The sequence below is a fragment of the Calidris pugnax genome, unplaced genomic scaffold (genome assembly GCF_001431845.1).
Source record: "Calidris pugnax isolate Ruff unplaced genomic scaffold, ASM143184v1 scaffold251, whole genome shotgun sequence".
Classification (NCBI taxonomy): Eukaryota; Metazoa; Chordata; class Aves; order Charadriiformes; family Scolopacidae; genus Calidris; species Calidris pugnax.
The window spans coordinates 113,110-126,909 of NW_015091133.1; the positions used below are offsets into that span (position 1 = coordinate 113,110).

Below are 13,800 nucleotides of genomic sequence, written 5' to 3' on the forward strand. Positions count from 1 at the left end.
GACTTGGAGCAATCTAAAGTTATGTAATTGAGAGGCTCGATGCTTTTATAACTAAACGTCTTTAGAAATGCAGGAGGATATAGAAGAAGAGCTTGTGATTTGCATTAGTCAAGTGCTTTAGTTGTAAGTCCTTTCTGCCACAAATATCTCAGGATATTTGGCAAGTTATTTAGTTACTTTGTGCCGTCGTCTTACCATTTAGAAAATATGTCTTTATCAGTCCTTTTTTCCTGTGTTGTCTAATGTAAGTACAAGTTCATATTTCTGGGTTTCTAGTAGCTTTTAAAAATTTAAATTTTATTTTTTTTTCATTTTCTTCAGGGCACTACAGTACAACCACTTAGTCCCTTTTTCCTCTTTGATGAATTCTGCATGTTTAGCTGTTTAATATCTGCTTTATCAATTCCCCTTTGAGGAAAATAAGTGACAGCAAATGTGAAACAACAGTCTCTCTCTAAAATGACTACATTTTAGTTGGCAAGATTTTTACCTGGGAAATCTAGAAACTCTGATAAACTTGCTCATGAAAATCTTTCTGCGAAAACAGAGCTCTGAAGGATATCAGAGAAGACCAATATGGTTCTTCAGCAGTAACTTGATGAGCTTCTGTGAAAGGGAGTCTACAGAGGTATTCTTGTTACTCTGTAAGAAAATGGGAATGTTGCTCAGAATGGAATAGTGGAGAGAACCAGTAAACAACTACATTTTGTTTAGCAGCTCTAATGCTGGGTAATTGGTCTTCCCTTTGACCCTTCCACTATCAAGCCAAGTTTTATAACATTTCATCCAGAATTCAGCCCAGAAAGACAACCACATCCTGGGCTGCATCAAAAGCAGCGTGGCCAGTGTGCACTCTTAAAATGTCGTGACCCGCGTGTATATCTGCAAACTTATAAAGAAATAAAATATTTACTGGTAATACAAAAATGCTGATCTTTTAACAAATAAAAGACTTGGAGCAATCTAAAGTTATGTAATTGAGAGGCTCGATGCTTTTATAACTAAACGTCTTTAGAAATGCAGGAGGATATAGAAGAAGAGCTTGTGATTTGCATTAGTCAAGTGCTTTAGTTGTAAGTCCTTTCTGCCACAAATATCTCAGGATATTTGGCAAGTTATTTAGTTACTTTGTGCCGTCGTCTTACCATTTAGAAAATATGTCTTTATCAGTCCTTTTTTCCTGTGTTGTCTAATGTAAGTACAAGTTCATATTTCTGGGTTTCTAGTAGCTTTTAAAAATTTAAATTTTATTTTTTTTCATTTTCTTCAGGGCACCACAGTACAACCACTTAGTCCCTTTTTCCTCTTTGATGAATTCTGCATGTTTAGCTGTTTAATATCTGCTTTATCAATTCCCCTTTGAGGAAAATAAGTGACAGCAAATGTGAAACAACAGTCTCTCTCTAAAATGACTACATTTTGCTTGGCAAGATTTTTACCTGGGAAATCTAGAAACTCTGATAAACTTGCTCATGAAAATCTTTCTGCGAAAACAGAGCTCTGAAGGATATCAGAGAAGACCGATATTGTTCTTGACCAGTAACTTGATGAGCTTCTGTGAAAGGGAGTCTACAGAGGTATTCTTGTTACTCTGTAAGAAAATGGGAATGTTGCTCAGAATGGAATAGTGGAGAGAACCAGTAAACAACCACATTTTGTTTACCAGCTCTAATGCTGGGTAATTGGTCTTCCTTTTGACCCTTCCACTATCAGGCCAAGTTTTATAACATTCTATCCGTAATTCAGCCCAGAAAGCCAACCCCATCCTGGGCTGCATCCCCAGCAGCGTGGCCAGCAGGGTGAGGGAGGTGATTCCACCCCTCTGCTCTGTTCTGGTGAGACCTCACCTGGAGCACTGCGTCCAGCTCTGGAGTCCTCAGCACAGGAAGGACATGGACCTTCCTGTGGAATGTTGGAATGGGTCCAGAGGAGGCCACGGAGATGATCAGAGGGCTGGAACCTCTCTGCTGTGAGGACAGGCTGAGAGAGTTGGGGTTGTTCAGCCTGGAGAAGAGAAGACTCCGGGGAGACCTTAGAGCCCCTTCCAGTCCCTGAAGGGGCTCCAGGAGAGATGGGGAAGGACTCTTGATCAGGGAGGGGAGCCATAGGATGAGGGGGAAGGGTTTTAAACTGAAAGAGGGAAGATTTAGACTAGATACTAGGATATGTTAGACCCTAGTGAGGTGTTCATAGACCAGGCTGTTCTAGTGGGAGCTGTCCCTGCCCATGCCAGGGGGTTGGAACTGGATGATCTTTAAAATCCCTTCCAACCCAAACCATTCTATGCTTCTATGATAACAGATCTACAGCTCTACTAATTACTCCTCTCCAGGAATGAGTAGACATCCTGGTCAATATAAGTTTGCTTGTTTGATAGGTTTGGTGGTGCCTCTTCCATTAACATGCTCTGAGATCTACAAGGTTCCTTGGTGTTTGTAGGGATCTGTATTTAATATCTTCTTCCTCAGTTTCTTGCTTGTATGGGGGGTGTAAATTAGTTCTCTACAGGCATTTTGATGATTACAGTGATTGAGAATTAATTTCTGACTCAGAATGGGTGTTACTCAACAGTGTTATATTTGGAAATCAAAGCTGCACATAAGAAGGACTCGCTTGTGCCTTGTGTGTATCTGAAACCAGCTTCATGGTGTTCTGTCTGCGTCGTATCTACTGTTGAACATAAAAACTGCTTTAGTGATTTGGGAGAAAAATCTTTGTGCGACAATTAGACTTAAGACTATCACACTTCAAAGTGTTTAGAGTAAACGTTGGGGCTCAGATATGTTAATAAATTAAGTAATAAACCGAAAGCAACTCTGAAGTGTCTGGTTTACAGGCTTTGATTAGTTATTCTGTCACTTACAAAAATGACTGCTGGCTTTCAGTTGATAAGCATGTAAAGGGTTTAACATGTCTTTCAAGCTGCTGATCTAAGTAAAAAATGCTAATATCTGTGTATCATGTTGAATTTAGATACAGGAAACCAAAGAGTTGGTTCTTTGAGGAGTATACACTTGATAAATACGGAAAATTTATAAACTCTTAATGCTCATAACTTGTTCATGTTGCTGACTCATTTTGATGCTGTGGTGATCACTTCAATGGAAAAATTTCTCAGTTAAAGGAAGGCTGTTTTTCCCAAGTTACTTTCACCATTTTTTCAGCTCCTTGGGAGAGGCGATTTAAAAGTAAAATATATTTTTTCATCTATAGGTAGATTGCCTTTTGTGTACATTCACATTTTGTTTACCAGCTCTAATGCTGGGTAATTGGTCTTCCTTTTGACCCTTCCACTATCAGGCCAAGTTTTATAACATTCTATCCGTAATTCAGCCCAGAAAGCCAACCCCATCCTGGGCTGCATCCCCAGCAGCGTGGCCAGCAGGGTGAGGGAGGTGATTCCACCCCTCTGCTCTGTTCTGGTGAGACCTCACCTGGAGCACTGCGTCCAGCTCTGGAGTCCTCAGCACAGGAAGGACATGGACCTTCCTGTGGAATGTTGGAATGGGTCCAGAGGAGGCCACGGAGATGATCAGAGGGCTGGAACCTCTCTGCTGTGAGGACAGGCTGAGAGAGTTGGGGTTGTTCAGCCTGGAGAAGAGAAGACTCCGGGGAGACCTTAGAGCCCCTTCCAGTCCCTGAAGGGGCTCCAGGAGAGATGGGGAAGGACTCTTGATCAGGGAGGGGAGCCATAGGATGAGGGGGAAGGGTTTTAAACTGAAAGAGGGAAGATTTAGACTAGATACTAGGATATGTTAGACCCTAGTGAGGTGTTCATAGACCAGGCTGTTCTAGTGGGAGCTGTCCCTGCCCATGCCAGGGGGTTGGAACTGGATGATCTTTAAAATCCCTTCCAACCCAAACCATTCTATGCTTCTATGATAACAGATCTACAGCTCTACTAATTACTCCTCTCCAGGAATGAGTAGACATCCTGGTCAATATAAGTTTGCTTGTTTGATAGGTTTGGTGGTGCCTCTTCCATTGACATGCTCTGAGATCTACAAGGTTCCTTGGTGTTTGTAGGGATCTGTATTTAATATCTTCTTCCTCAGTTTCTTGCTTGTATGGGGGGTGTAAATTAGTTCTCTACAGGCATTTTGATGATTACAGTGATTGAGAATTAATTTCTGACTCAGAATGGGTGTTACTCAACAGTGTTATATTTGGAAATCAAAGCTGCACATAAGAAGGACTCGCTTGTGCCTTGTGTGTATCTGAAACCAGCTTCATGGTGTTCTGTCTGCGTCGTATCTACTGTTGAACATAAAAACTGCTTTAGTGATTTGGGAGAAAAATCTTTGTGCGACAATTAGACTTAAGACTATCACACTTCAAAGTGTTTAGAGTAAACGTTGGGGCTCAGATATGTTAATAAATTAAGTAATAAACCGAAAGCAACTCTGAAGTGACTGGTTTACAGGCTTTGATTAGTTATTCTGTCACTTACAAAAATGACTGCTGGCTTTCAGTTGATAAGCATGTAAAGGGTTTAACATGTCTTTCAAGCTGCTGATCTAAGTAAAAAATGCTAATATCTGTGTATCATGTTGAATTTAGATACAGGAAACCAAAGAGTTGGTTCTTTGAGGAGTATACACTTGATAAATAGGGAAAATTTATGAACTCTTAATGCTCATAACTTGTTCATGTTGCTGACTCATTTTGATGCTGTGGTGATCACTGCAATGGAAAAATTTCTCAGTTAAAGGAAGGCTGTTTTTCCCAGGTTACTTTCACCATTTTTTCAGCTCGTTGGGAGAGGCTATTTAAAAGTAAAATATATTTTTTTCATCTATAGGTAGATTGCCTTTTGTAGTTACTTTCACCATTTTTTCAGCTCCTTGGGAGAGGCGATTTAAAAGTAAAATATATTTTTTCATCTATAGGTAGATTGCCTTTTGTGTACATTTTAAAATCACTACGAGCTAGTGATTGGGCTAACACTTGTGTTAAAAGATTGAATGTAGCAATTAAATGTAGTTCTGTTGTGTGTCAAAACTGTCTCAAATAAGAGGCTTGATTTGGTGTCTGTCGTTGAAGAGACTTCCATTGACGTCAATGAAAAATGCATATATTTCATGACAGTTTTCAGGTCACTGTGTATGTTTCTGCTTTATTGTCCTCTGCCAACCCATCAAATGTCATGGGCTTACTCTAGCTCTAAGTAGCATGTCACTTGTGCCCAAAAACCATTAAACCTGGTGGAAATGGAGAATTAATTTGGTTGAGTACAAATGGAACTAAGAGGAACACGATTAACCTTTTGAATGTCTTTGAGCATCAGGAGAAGTTCTTATTTTAGTGAAAACTAATCTTTTTATTAGTTTTACCTTGAATATGCAAGACAGATGTTGATGGATCATGCTTGAGGATTTTAATAGTGGCATTTGCCAGAAAATAGAGTAGATTTTTCTTCCATACACAGGGAATTAAAAAAATATAGTAGGGGAGGGAAGGACACATTTGTCCACGGTGCGTTATTAACAATTGGTGAAAGACTGGCAAAGTTTGGAAGCTGCAGCTGAAGTTCTTGTTTTATGAAACCTTTACCATTAGTTTTATGTTTTAGGCTACACGCTCCGAAAGTTTTGTTTGAATACATGTATTTAACTGCGGTTAAATAGGCAAATGGAGCTCCAAGTACTGAGGAATTATGAGTTACCAGTCCAGTGGATTCATGAATATTTTCCATTAGTTCAGTAGCCTTCATACTTAAAAAGACTATTTAAGGATTCTGTTCATAGTTATTACTAGAAGACAATAACTGGGAGATTAAGAGACATTTGTTCAAAAGAAACTTTTTTTTATATTAATGTTATTTATTTCAGCAGTGTTATCCAGATGGCATGTGGGGTACTTAGAAGTAAACAGGGACCTCTCGCACTATATTAAAAGTGTTAATTGTCACTGTTAAGGAAAGCTTCCAGTATCAAAAAACAAATGAGATGTGGTTAAAGGCAAGAATGCAATACAATCAATACAGTGTATATGAAGTGATATACATATCACTGAGCCAGTTGGGTTATATTGTCAAATTTGCTTTTGACTTGTGAATCAGTTTTCTTTCCTAAATAATTGATTCCAGTGCGTATGTAGCAATTTATCCTAAGGATATCAAGCAGTCATGCTATGGAATTTTGAAAGTAATTTTTCTTTGCCTGTCTTTTACTGAGGTTGGTTAGCATGTTCCTAATTCTTTTTTTAGGTTAAGCATGAGTATCCATCTGCACAAAACCAGAACTTTTGTGTCCACATCCTGTGACCGCTCTTAGCAGCTACTGTTTTCTTGCTTTAGGGTATGTGGAATAGGGATATAAAAGCACTGAAGAGCTTTTGTAGCATTGTTTTACAGGGTAAATTTACTGAAAGGCATTAGAAAGTCACTGGTTGACAGAGTATCAGTCCTTTTAATTTAGTTTAGCACTCTTCTATTAAGAAATAAATCAAGCAGCCCAAATGGTGCTGAGATGCTCTCTGCTGCATGTCATCTGTCTTTTCTCCTTTCACAATTTTAGCTATTTAAATTGAAAGTTGTTTTAGAGGGGAATTCTCTGCTATTAACGCACTGGGAATCTCTCCTTGGTTCTTGGCTTTGCAAGAAGTGTATAAATGTCTCCGTTGAGCATCTCAGCAATACCTTGATGGTGGTGTGCAAGATGTAAAGGCTGTAACTGTTTTACGTATAAATGTCTCCGTTGAGCATCTCAGCCATACCCTGACAGTGCTGTGCAAGATGTAAAGGCTGTAACTGTTTTACACTTAGGATGTTGTGTCTGGTCATGTAGCCAATCCTTTTGGTTTATATCCATCCTCTTCATCACCACTTAGGATGTTCTGTCTGGTCATGTAGCCAATCCTTTTGGTTTTGATTGTAATTTTTTTTTTACATTTTCCAGGTTAATTTGCATTCCTTCTGTGCCTGTTTTCCTTTCTCATTATCTCTGCGCTGTTATCTTCGCACTACAGCATTATGTTTTCAGCGCTATGCAGGAAGAAGCCACGTTAGTCTTTCGGAATTATTTTTGGCATTTGGGGTGTAAAACGATCCACGTTGGAATAATAAAATCCTGGTGTGTCGAGGCAGTTAAGTTTTATGGTTGCGCTAACATTTCTCTGCAAGATGTTTCATATGTGCATCCCAGCTGTGGTCACATTAGTTCTTTATGAACTGTTCTTGCCATGCATACATTTTAAATTGGGGAAAAGATCCCTCCTGATGTGGATTTCGAAGTGGTGAGGTTTAACCAGCGTGTTATTGCAGCATCAGCATAATCGCGTAAACTCCGAGGTCCTGTCCTTGGGCACCACTGAAAAGAGCCTGGTGCTGGTCTGTTTGCACCCTCCCTTTGGGAATGTATGTACATGGGTGAGATCCCTTCATCCCAGCCCCTTAATCATCTTTGTGGCCCTTCGTTGGACTCTCTCCGGTACGTCCATGTCTCTCGTATTGGGGAGCCCAGAATAGGACTCAGCTCTCCAGGTCTCACAAAGGCCTCATGCTTTGGGATGTTGAGTTGTGTGTGATGAAATAATGTTTTTTTTCATGTCATTTATTTGTCTTTGCATCTTGATTTTACTGATAAATGAATTTCAGTCAACTTTTGGGAGTGTAGTGTAGACGTCATGATATAGTAGCAGATTTGAAGGCTCTCTTTCATTTTCTTTCTCTGGGAATTTAGTACTATTGAAAACCACACCAAATTATGTTAGTTTATTTATTTTTAATTCAGATTAACTATTGAATACTTTTTTCTCAGTGTTAGGAATTATTTTTGCTGCTGGGTTGGAGCTTCAAAGAGTGCGTGCTATTCGTAGCTTTTACTGCTTCTGGGAGAAGACAGTTTTTCTGGGCAACTGATAGTTATGATTTGCAAACTGGATCATGATCATTAGGAATATAAAGGGCTTTCTTACGTCCAAGCTATTGGGACACATCCTATTCTTCTTCCCTGGTATTCTTTCTCTTGGCACACTAGTAAAAAAATACGGTGCTTGAGGATCTATTTGGTTTTCTAAAGATCTCGCAACTGGGCTCTGGGAAGTCTGGAAATTGAGGACTTCCATGTTCCAGTTTGTGGCTGTCCCCTCTTGTCCTGTCACTGGGCACCACTAAAAAAAAGACTGGCCCCATCCTCCTGACACCCACCCTTTCAGTATTTATAGGTGTTGATCAGATCCCCCCTCAGCCTTCTCTTCTCCTGACTCAAAAGATCCAAGTCCCTCAGCCTCTCCTTGTAAGAGAGATGTTCTAAATCATGGGATTTATCATCCTATAGATCATCAAATTCCTTTTCTATAAGAGATGGAGAATCTCTTTATTTGGAGAACAAGATTTTCCTCTTTAAGAAAACAGGCAACTTGCTGTTGTGACACAATAACAGCCATTTATAATGAAATTCTGAGTTTGATCATTTCTTTAAAGGCAGTTGCTGTGTTGGTGAAGCAGCTGGTTAAAGTGAATTAACACTGTTGCTGTGTGTGGAAACTAATAGTGTAAAACGCAGTTTACCATCAAACTCATTTTGATTTAAGTCTGCTCTTCCCCTAATAAAGGGCATAGTGTCTCATTGGTGGCGTCAGCACTTAGATTTCAAAGAGCTTGGGAAAAGCCAAACTTGTGTTTTCTTCTGTCATCGGTGCCTGCAGGAGGGGAGAGCGTGGCCAATGTGGGGGACTGAGAGCTGGACAGAAAAGTGATTATTGAAACTCTTGAGCAAAGATTGTGGCCAGGGAAGCTGAAAATAATTTGCTGGGCTGCAACTCAGGAAACCTCCAGAGTGTGATCTGAAAGCATTTGTCTTGCAAAGGCATTAGGGTTTTTTTCTTACATTTTGTTATCAGGGTGATCATGCCCATTAGGTCCCCGTTAGCCTTTGGCTCTGACACAACCTCAGTTGTTGCCTTTGTAGATGACACTGATGGAAAACAGTCCTGACAATGAAAATGAGGTGGAAAAGTATAGTCAGTATTGGTTTCTGGTTTTGTTTTAGGGGTAATTTAGTAGTTGAAAGCCCTAGAGTCTTTTCTGTAATGACTGGGTGACACAAATGACAGTGGTGTGCCATGACCTGGGTCTTAGCTGCCTTCCAGAAGGAGGTGGCACCACCGAAGCTTTCTCTGAGCAATTCCTAACCTGCCTCTGGTCTCTGAGTCTGTCTCTGGGGTGGTGTCTGCTGCTTTGTGCTAACTCTACACCACTGCAGGATAAATTGGATTATCTCCTTCAACTGCCTTACCCTATGGTCCCTTCAGTGCTTGAGGAGATGCCAGGGTTGGGCTGGGAACAGAAGGTTCTGGGTAGGATGGGACCTCTTGCTTTTGGGAGCAACCAGGGTTGCATCATCAGCAGCTGAACTCGGCTGGGAAACGGAGCCACGCTCTCGAAATGCCCAGATGCTGCTTCTGACTTTCCCTTGTGCTCTGCTACTAAAGGTGGCAAAAAAAAAATAAAAGGTTCCCTTTTTGTTTAATTTGAGGTAGGAGATCTCCTAGTGCCCTCAGAGGTCTTTCTGGGCTTTAAAGATCAGCGGACAACAACTTCTGTTTGTGGATGTAAAGAAGGAACATTTTTATCATACATCCAAGAGCTGCAGTATCGAGCTTGTACTATTTCCTGGTTTGGTGGTGTTCTGAAAAAAAACTGGAATACCAGTTCCAGATGGGTGTATTTCAAGAAGGATGTTGAAAACTGCATATGATTTAGGGTAGGGTGGTAAGACCGATGAAAGACCTGGAAATGTGCTGGATGGTGAAAGATTTAGAGCTCAAGTCTGTTCAGTTTAGGAAAAGTGTGGTTAAGAGATCATTGGATCACAGTCTTAATGCGTTCATGTGGGGAGCAGAAACGTGATAATAGACAGCTTCTCCGTCTAGCAAACAGAAGTAAAATGAGAATCAACAGCTTGAAGTCAGCCAAATTGGTTTGGAAATAAGGTGCAAAATTTTGACAGGGAAGGCAGTTATAGAATCACAGAATGGTTTGAGTTGGAAGGGACCTTAAAGAACATCGACTTCCAACCCCCTGCCCTGGGCAGGGACACCTCCCACCAGACCAGGTTGCTCCAAGCCCCATCCAGCCTGGCCTTGAACCCCTCCAGGGATGGGGCAGCCACAGCTTCTCTGGGCAACCTGGGCCAGGCTCTCACCACCCTCACAGCAAAGAATTTCTTCCTGAGATCTCATCTCAATCTCCCCTCTTTCAGTTTAATGCCATTCCCCCTCATCCTATGGCTCCCCTCCCTGATCCAGAGTCCCTCCCCATCTCTCCTGGAGCCCCTTTAGGAACTGGAAGGGGCTCTAAGGTCTCCCTGGAGCCTTCTCTTCTCCAGGCTGAACAGCCCCATCTCTCTCAGCCTGTCCTCACAGCAGAGGGGCTCCAGCCCTCGGAGCATCTTCGTGGCCTCCTCTGCACTTAAACACTGGAACAACTTAACCCATAGTTGTGATGCACTTGCAAACACTGGAAATATCATAATTAAGATTGCACCTCTTTCTGAACGACTGAAGCTTAGGAACAGGTGTTAAATGTGAAGTAGGAGAATTTTTAAGGTATGTCTAAATGGCACAGTGTGATGCAGGCATCCACGCTGACCCTGGAAGAGCTAGGATGGGCATTAAAAGCACCAGAGCTGTGGTAGCATGGTTTCCCACTGCGGGGGATATATAGAGCTTTTTAGCAGAGCTTGGATGCGATGCTTGGTGATCACTCGCTTGCTTGCTCTTAATGAGCTCCTACAGGCAAGGAATCCTTGAAGCCCTTTGGAATCACATGTAAAAATAAGGATTTCTCATATAGGAGAAGCATGTTTCCAAAATGATTTTTTTTTTTCTTTATTGTTTACATGGGTTCAGTTTGAGAGTAGATAAATTCTTGCAAGAAAAGGTATCAGAGCAAGAAACCATATTGGAGTCAGGAAACGTGTGATGTGAAGATAGTTGGAGGCTGAGAAATAGCAAAGGGAGCACATTAAAGGCCCTGTTCTCACTCTTTCCTAAATGTCAAATTGTCTCCATTGTGGAGAAAGGATACTGGGCTGCTGGATTACTGCTCTGATCCCACGTGGATTTTCTTGTATGAGTTCTAACAGTGTCTGTTTCTCATACTATTAAAATTTGGAGAAACCAAACTTGTAACTTTAACGATAGCTCGTAATGTTTCGAAGCGTGAGCCTTTCAGAACAAAAGAATCTGTTTTTAAAGTAAAAGTATGACGATTCTCAAAAACACCTTTAAGATCTGTTAATTGTATCAGTTTGACCATAGCAATTTAAAACTGATTGTATAAGTTGGGTCATATCAACTTAAAATTGTCGTATTGATGGATTGGACAGATTGATAGCGCAGTTAATTCCTCGGCTCTTTAGGGATGAGTTTCCAGTGGTGGCAAAAGAAATTCAGGAAATCAACCTACGTAACTGGGGATTGCTTTCCAGCTGTTGAGATGCCTTTTCCTGTGGTGTTTAGCTCTGAATCTTGTCAAACCACTTCACACTACGGTGTCTGGGTCATGGTCTTTATAGGTCCGGGACTTGCCAGTCCGTCTGTGGATGAGCTACTTTAAGACATTGATTGAACCCTTCCTAGAAAAGCAAAAGAATTAGAAAAGCGCTTGAATTGGAAGGAAAACTGCATAATTAAGGCATTGCCTTTATGTATTCTACTATGGAGCTGACATGGAACTGCCCAACTGGAGAATGTGCTGATTGTAGACATTAAATTGAAGATCAAATTCTTAAAAAATTTGACCTGATGGCTCATGCTGTCTTGGGCTTTTCCACTGGATGACTAATGGTACACCAGCAGTACACTATGTACTTATCATAAAAATCAGAAAGATTAACATACGCATTAGACTGATTATTTTTTTTTTCTGATGTACATCTCTAAAAGTTCATGAAGCATTTTTTTATGCATCTTACGAAATTATGAAATGTGTGTTATGAAAAGTGGGACTTTGTTGCTATATTTCTGACCAAAGGTATCTGATATCATTTGATTCTAGGCAATTTAGTCGGTAGTTTCAATAAACTTCAAGATAATTGGGAGTGGTGAAGCTTTATACTCCCATCAGATAAAAAAAAAATATATTGTTCTTTCATTGTTATGTTTCATAATGAAGCCAGTTTGTTCTTGGATTACAAGATGCTTATATCACCTTCTTAATGTATTGTGCTATGTAATTATTTATGAAGTGGGTCACATAAAAACTGCACAAACATTGAGATTAAAATTCAGAAAATTGTGCTTGTAATTGCCATGTGAAACTTAAATAAGCAGCATTAATCCACATGATCATTTTCTTGCTGAATAGCTATGATTCATGACTTTATCTAGGACCTGGCTTTATGTATGTGTGTATGTATCACTGAAGGATTTCTTTACATCTGTGTCTTTTAGTATATTCAGTGTCCAAATTTTTACTGACTTCTTGTTAAAATCCTTATTGTCCTTCAGAAACATTGCAGTTTACATTGATAGGGTAGATTCATATTCAGTGGAACCAGTTTTTATTCTTTATATTGGCTTAAAATGGAGAAGAAGCTGTAAACACTTTTATCGTAAATATAAAAACATCCTATTAATTAGTCAATTTAGACTTTTAGGATGATTTGTCTTTTAGTGAAAAGGCAAGAGGGGGGAAAAATAGCTGCGTTTTAACACTGCTAATAAGGTCACATATTTCCTATATTCTGCAAGTAGTAAAAGGGAGAAGTCACAAGAGCTGTAATCTGATTACAATTTTGGGGTTTGTTTTTCCTTTTCAGTCGGTGGCGAAGACCGGGCGGTTGCTGATAAGCCACGAGGCTCCCCTGACAGGAGGATTTGCATCTGAAATCAGTTCCACAGTTCAGGTACACATGTTTTTTGTATTTAAAGTGTTCTGCATGGCTGCATATGTTTACCTATAGAAAGAATATTTATTACTGCATTAAAAGTTGAGTTTCTCATGTTTTTTAGTTATTTCATTTTACATTTTTATTAGATTTCAGTTTTGTTCATGCTTGCCTTACGTTATCTGAACAGCTGATAAACCATGTACCTCCGAGGCACTCTGTATAGCATCAGCTAAGCTAGAAAGTTAAATCTTCACTGAAAAGCAGGGAAGATGTGCTGTCAGATGGAAAGGAAAAATCTTTGTATATAGTTAATATAATTTTTTTACCTTTCTCATTTTTTTTATCTCCAAAACTTCTTAAAAATACATTCTAGGAATAAAAATAAAATTCAAAAATGTAATCTATACAGGCAGTAGTTAAAGCTTGAGAATTCGCCTTTTTGTAGGAAAGAATAGAGTTAATTGTTCTTGGAATGCAATTTGGAATTAAATATGCATAAGGAGTCAGAAAACTATGTTTCTTGATCATTGCGATACAATTTCTTTGAAAGAGTGAGTTAAATTTAATATTATTATGTGAAGATAATTCATTTTTCTACGAAAACTTAGTCTCTATCAAGAACCAAAAGTTTATCATCCTTCCAAGAAGTTAGTATGTGACCTCCAGCCTCCAACTGTTTTCACACCACAAGTTTCCTCAGTCTGATATGGTTTCTTGCTCTAAATAACTGATAAAATTTCTTGCATGAATTTATCTATTCTCAAATTAAACCCTATTAAAAAAAAAAAAAAAGAAAATCAGGGCGGGGGGGAAGGGAAAGCAATTCCACCTCTGTCTTTTATAGGTAGGCTCTGATTAATATGAAATAAACTCAATCAAAACAGCCTGTCTTTTAGTGTCTTGAAACTAAGAAAGGTACTTACCTGGTTGATCCATCTTGGGGTTATTTTTCATATCAGAG

At 39.6% G+C, this 13,800-nt stretch overlaps 1 protein-coding gene across 1 annotated transcript in view; it reads left to right on the plus strand.

Moving 5' to 3' along the window:
- Nucleotides 1-13,800, plus strand: part of BCKDHB (branched chain keto acid dehydrogenase E1, beta polypeptide) — a 120,725-nt gene that overhangs the window by 60,951 nt on the left and 45,974 nt on the right. The window contains exon 12 of the mRNA XM_014958507.1: nucleotides 12,768-12,854. Within this exon, the coding sequence (XP_014813993.1) occupies nucleotides 12,768-12,854 (87 nt within the window). The remainder of the gene's footprint in view (nucleotides 1-12,767; nucleotides 12,855-13,800) is intronic.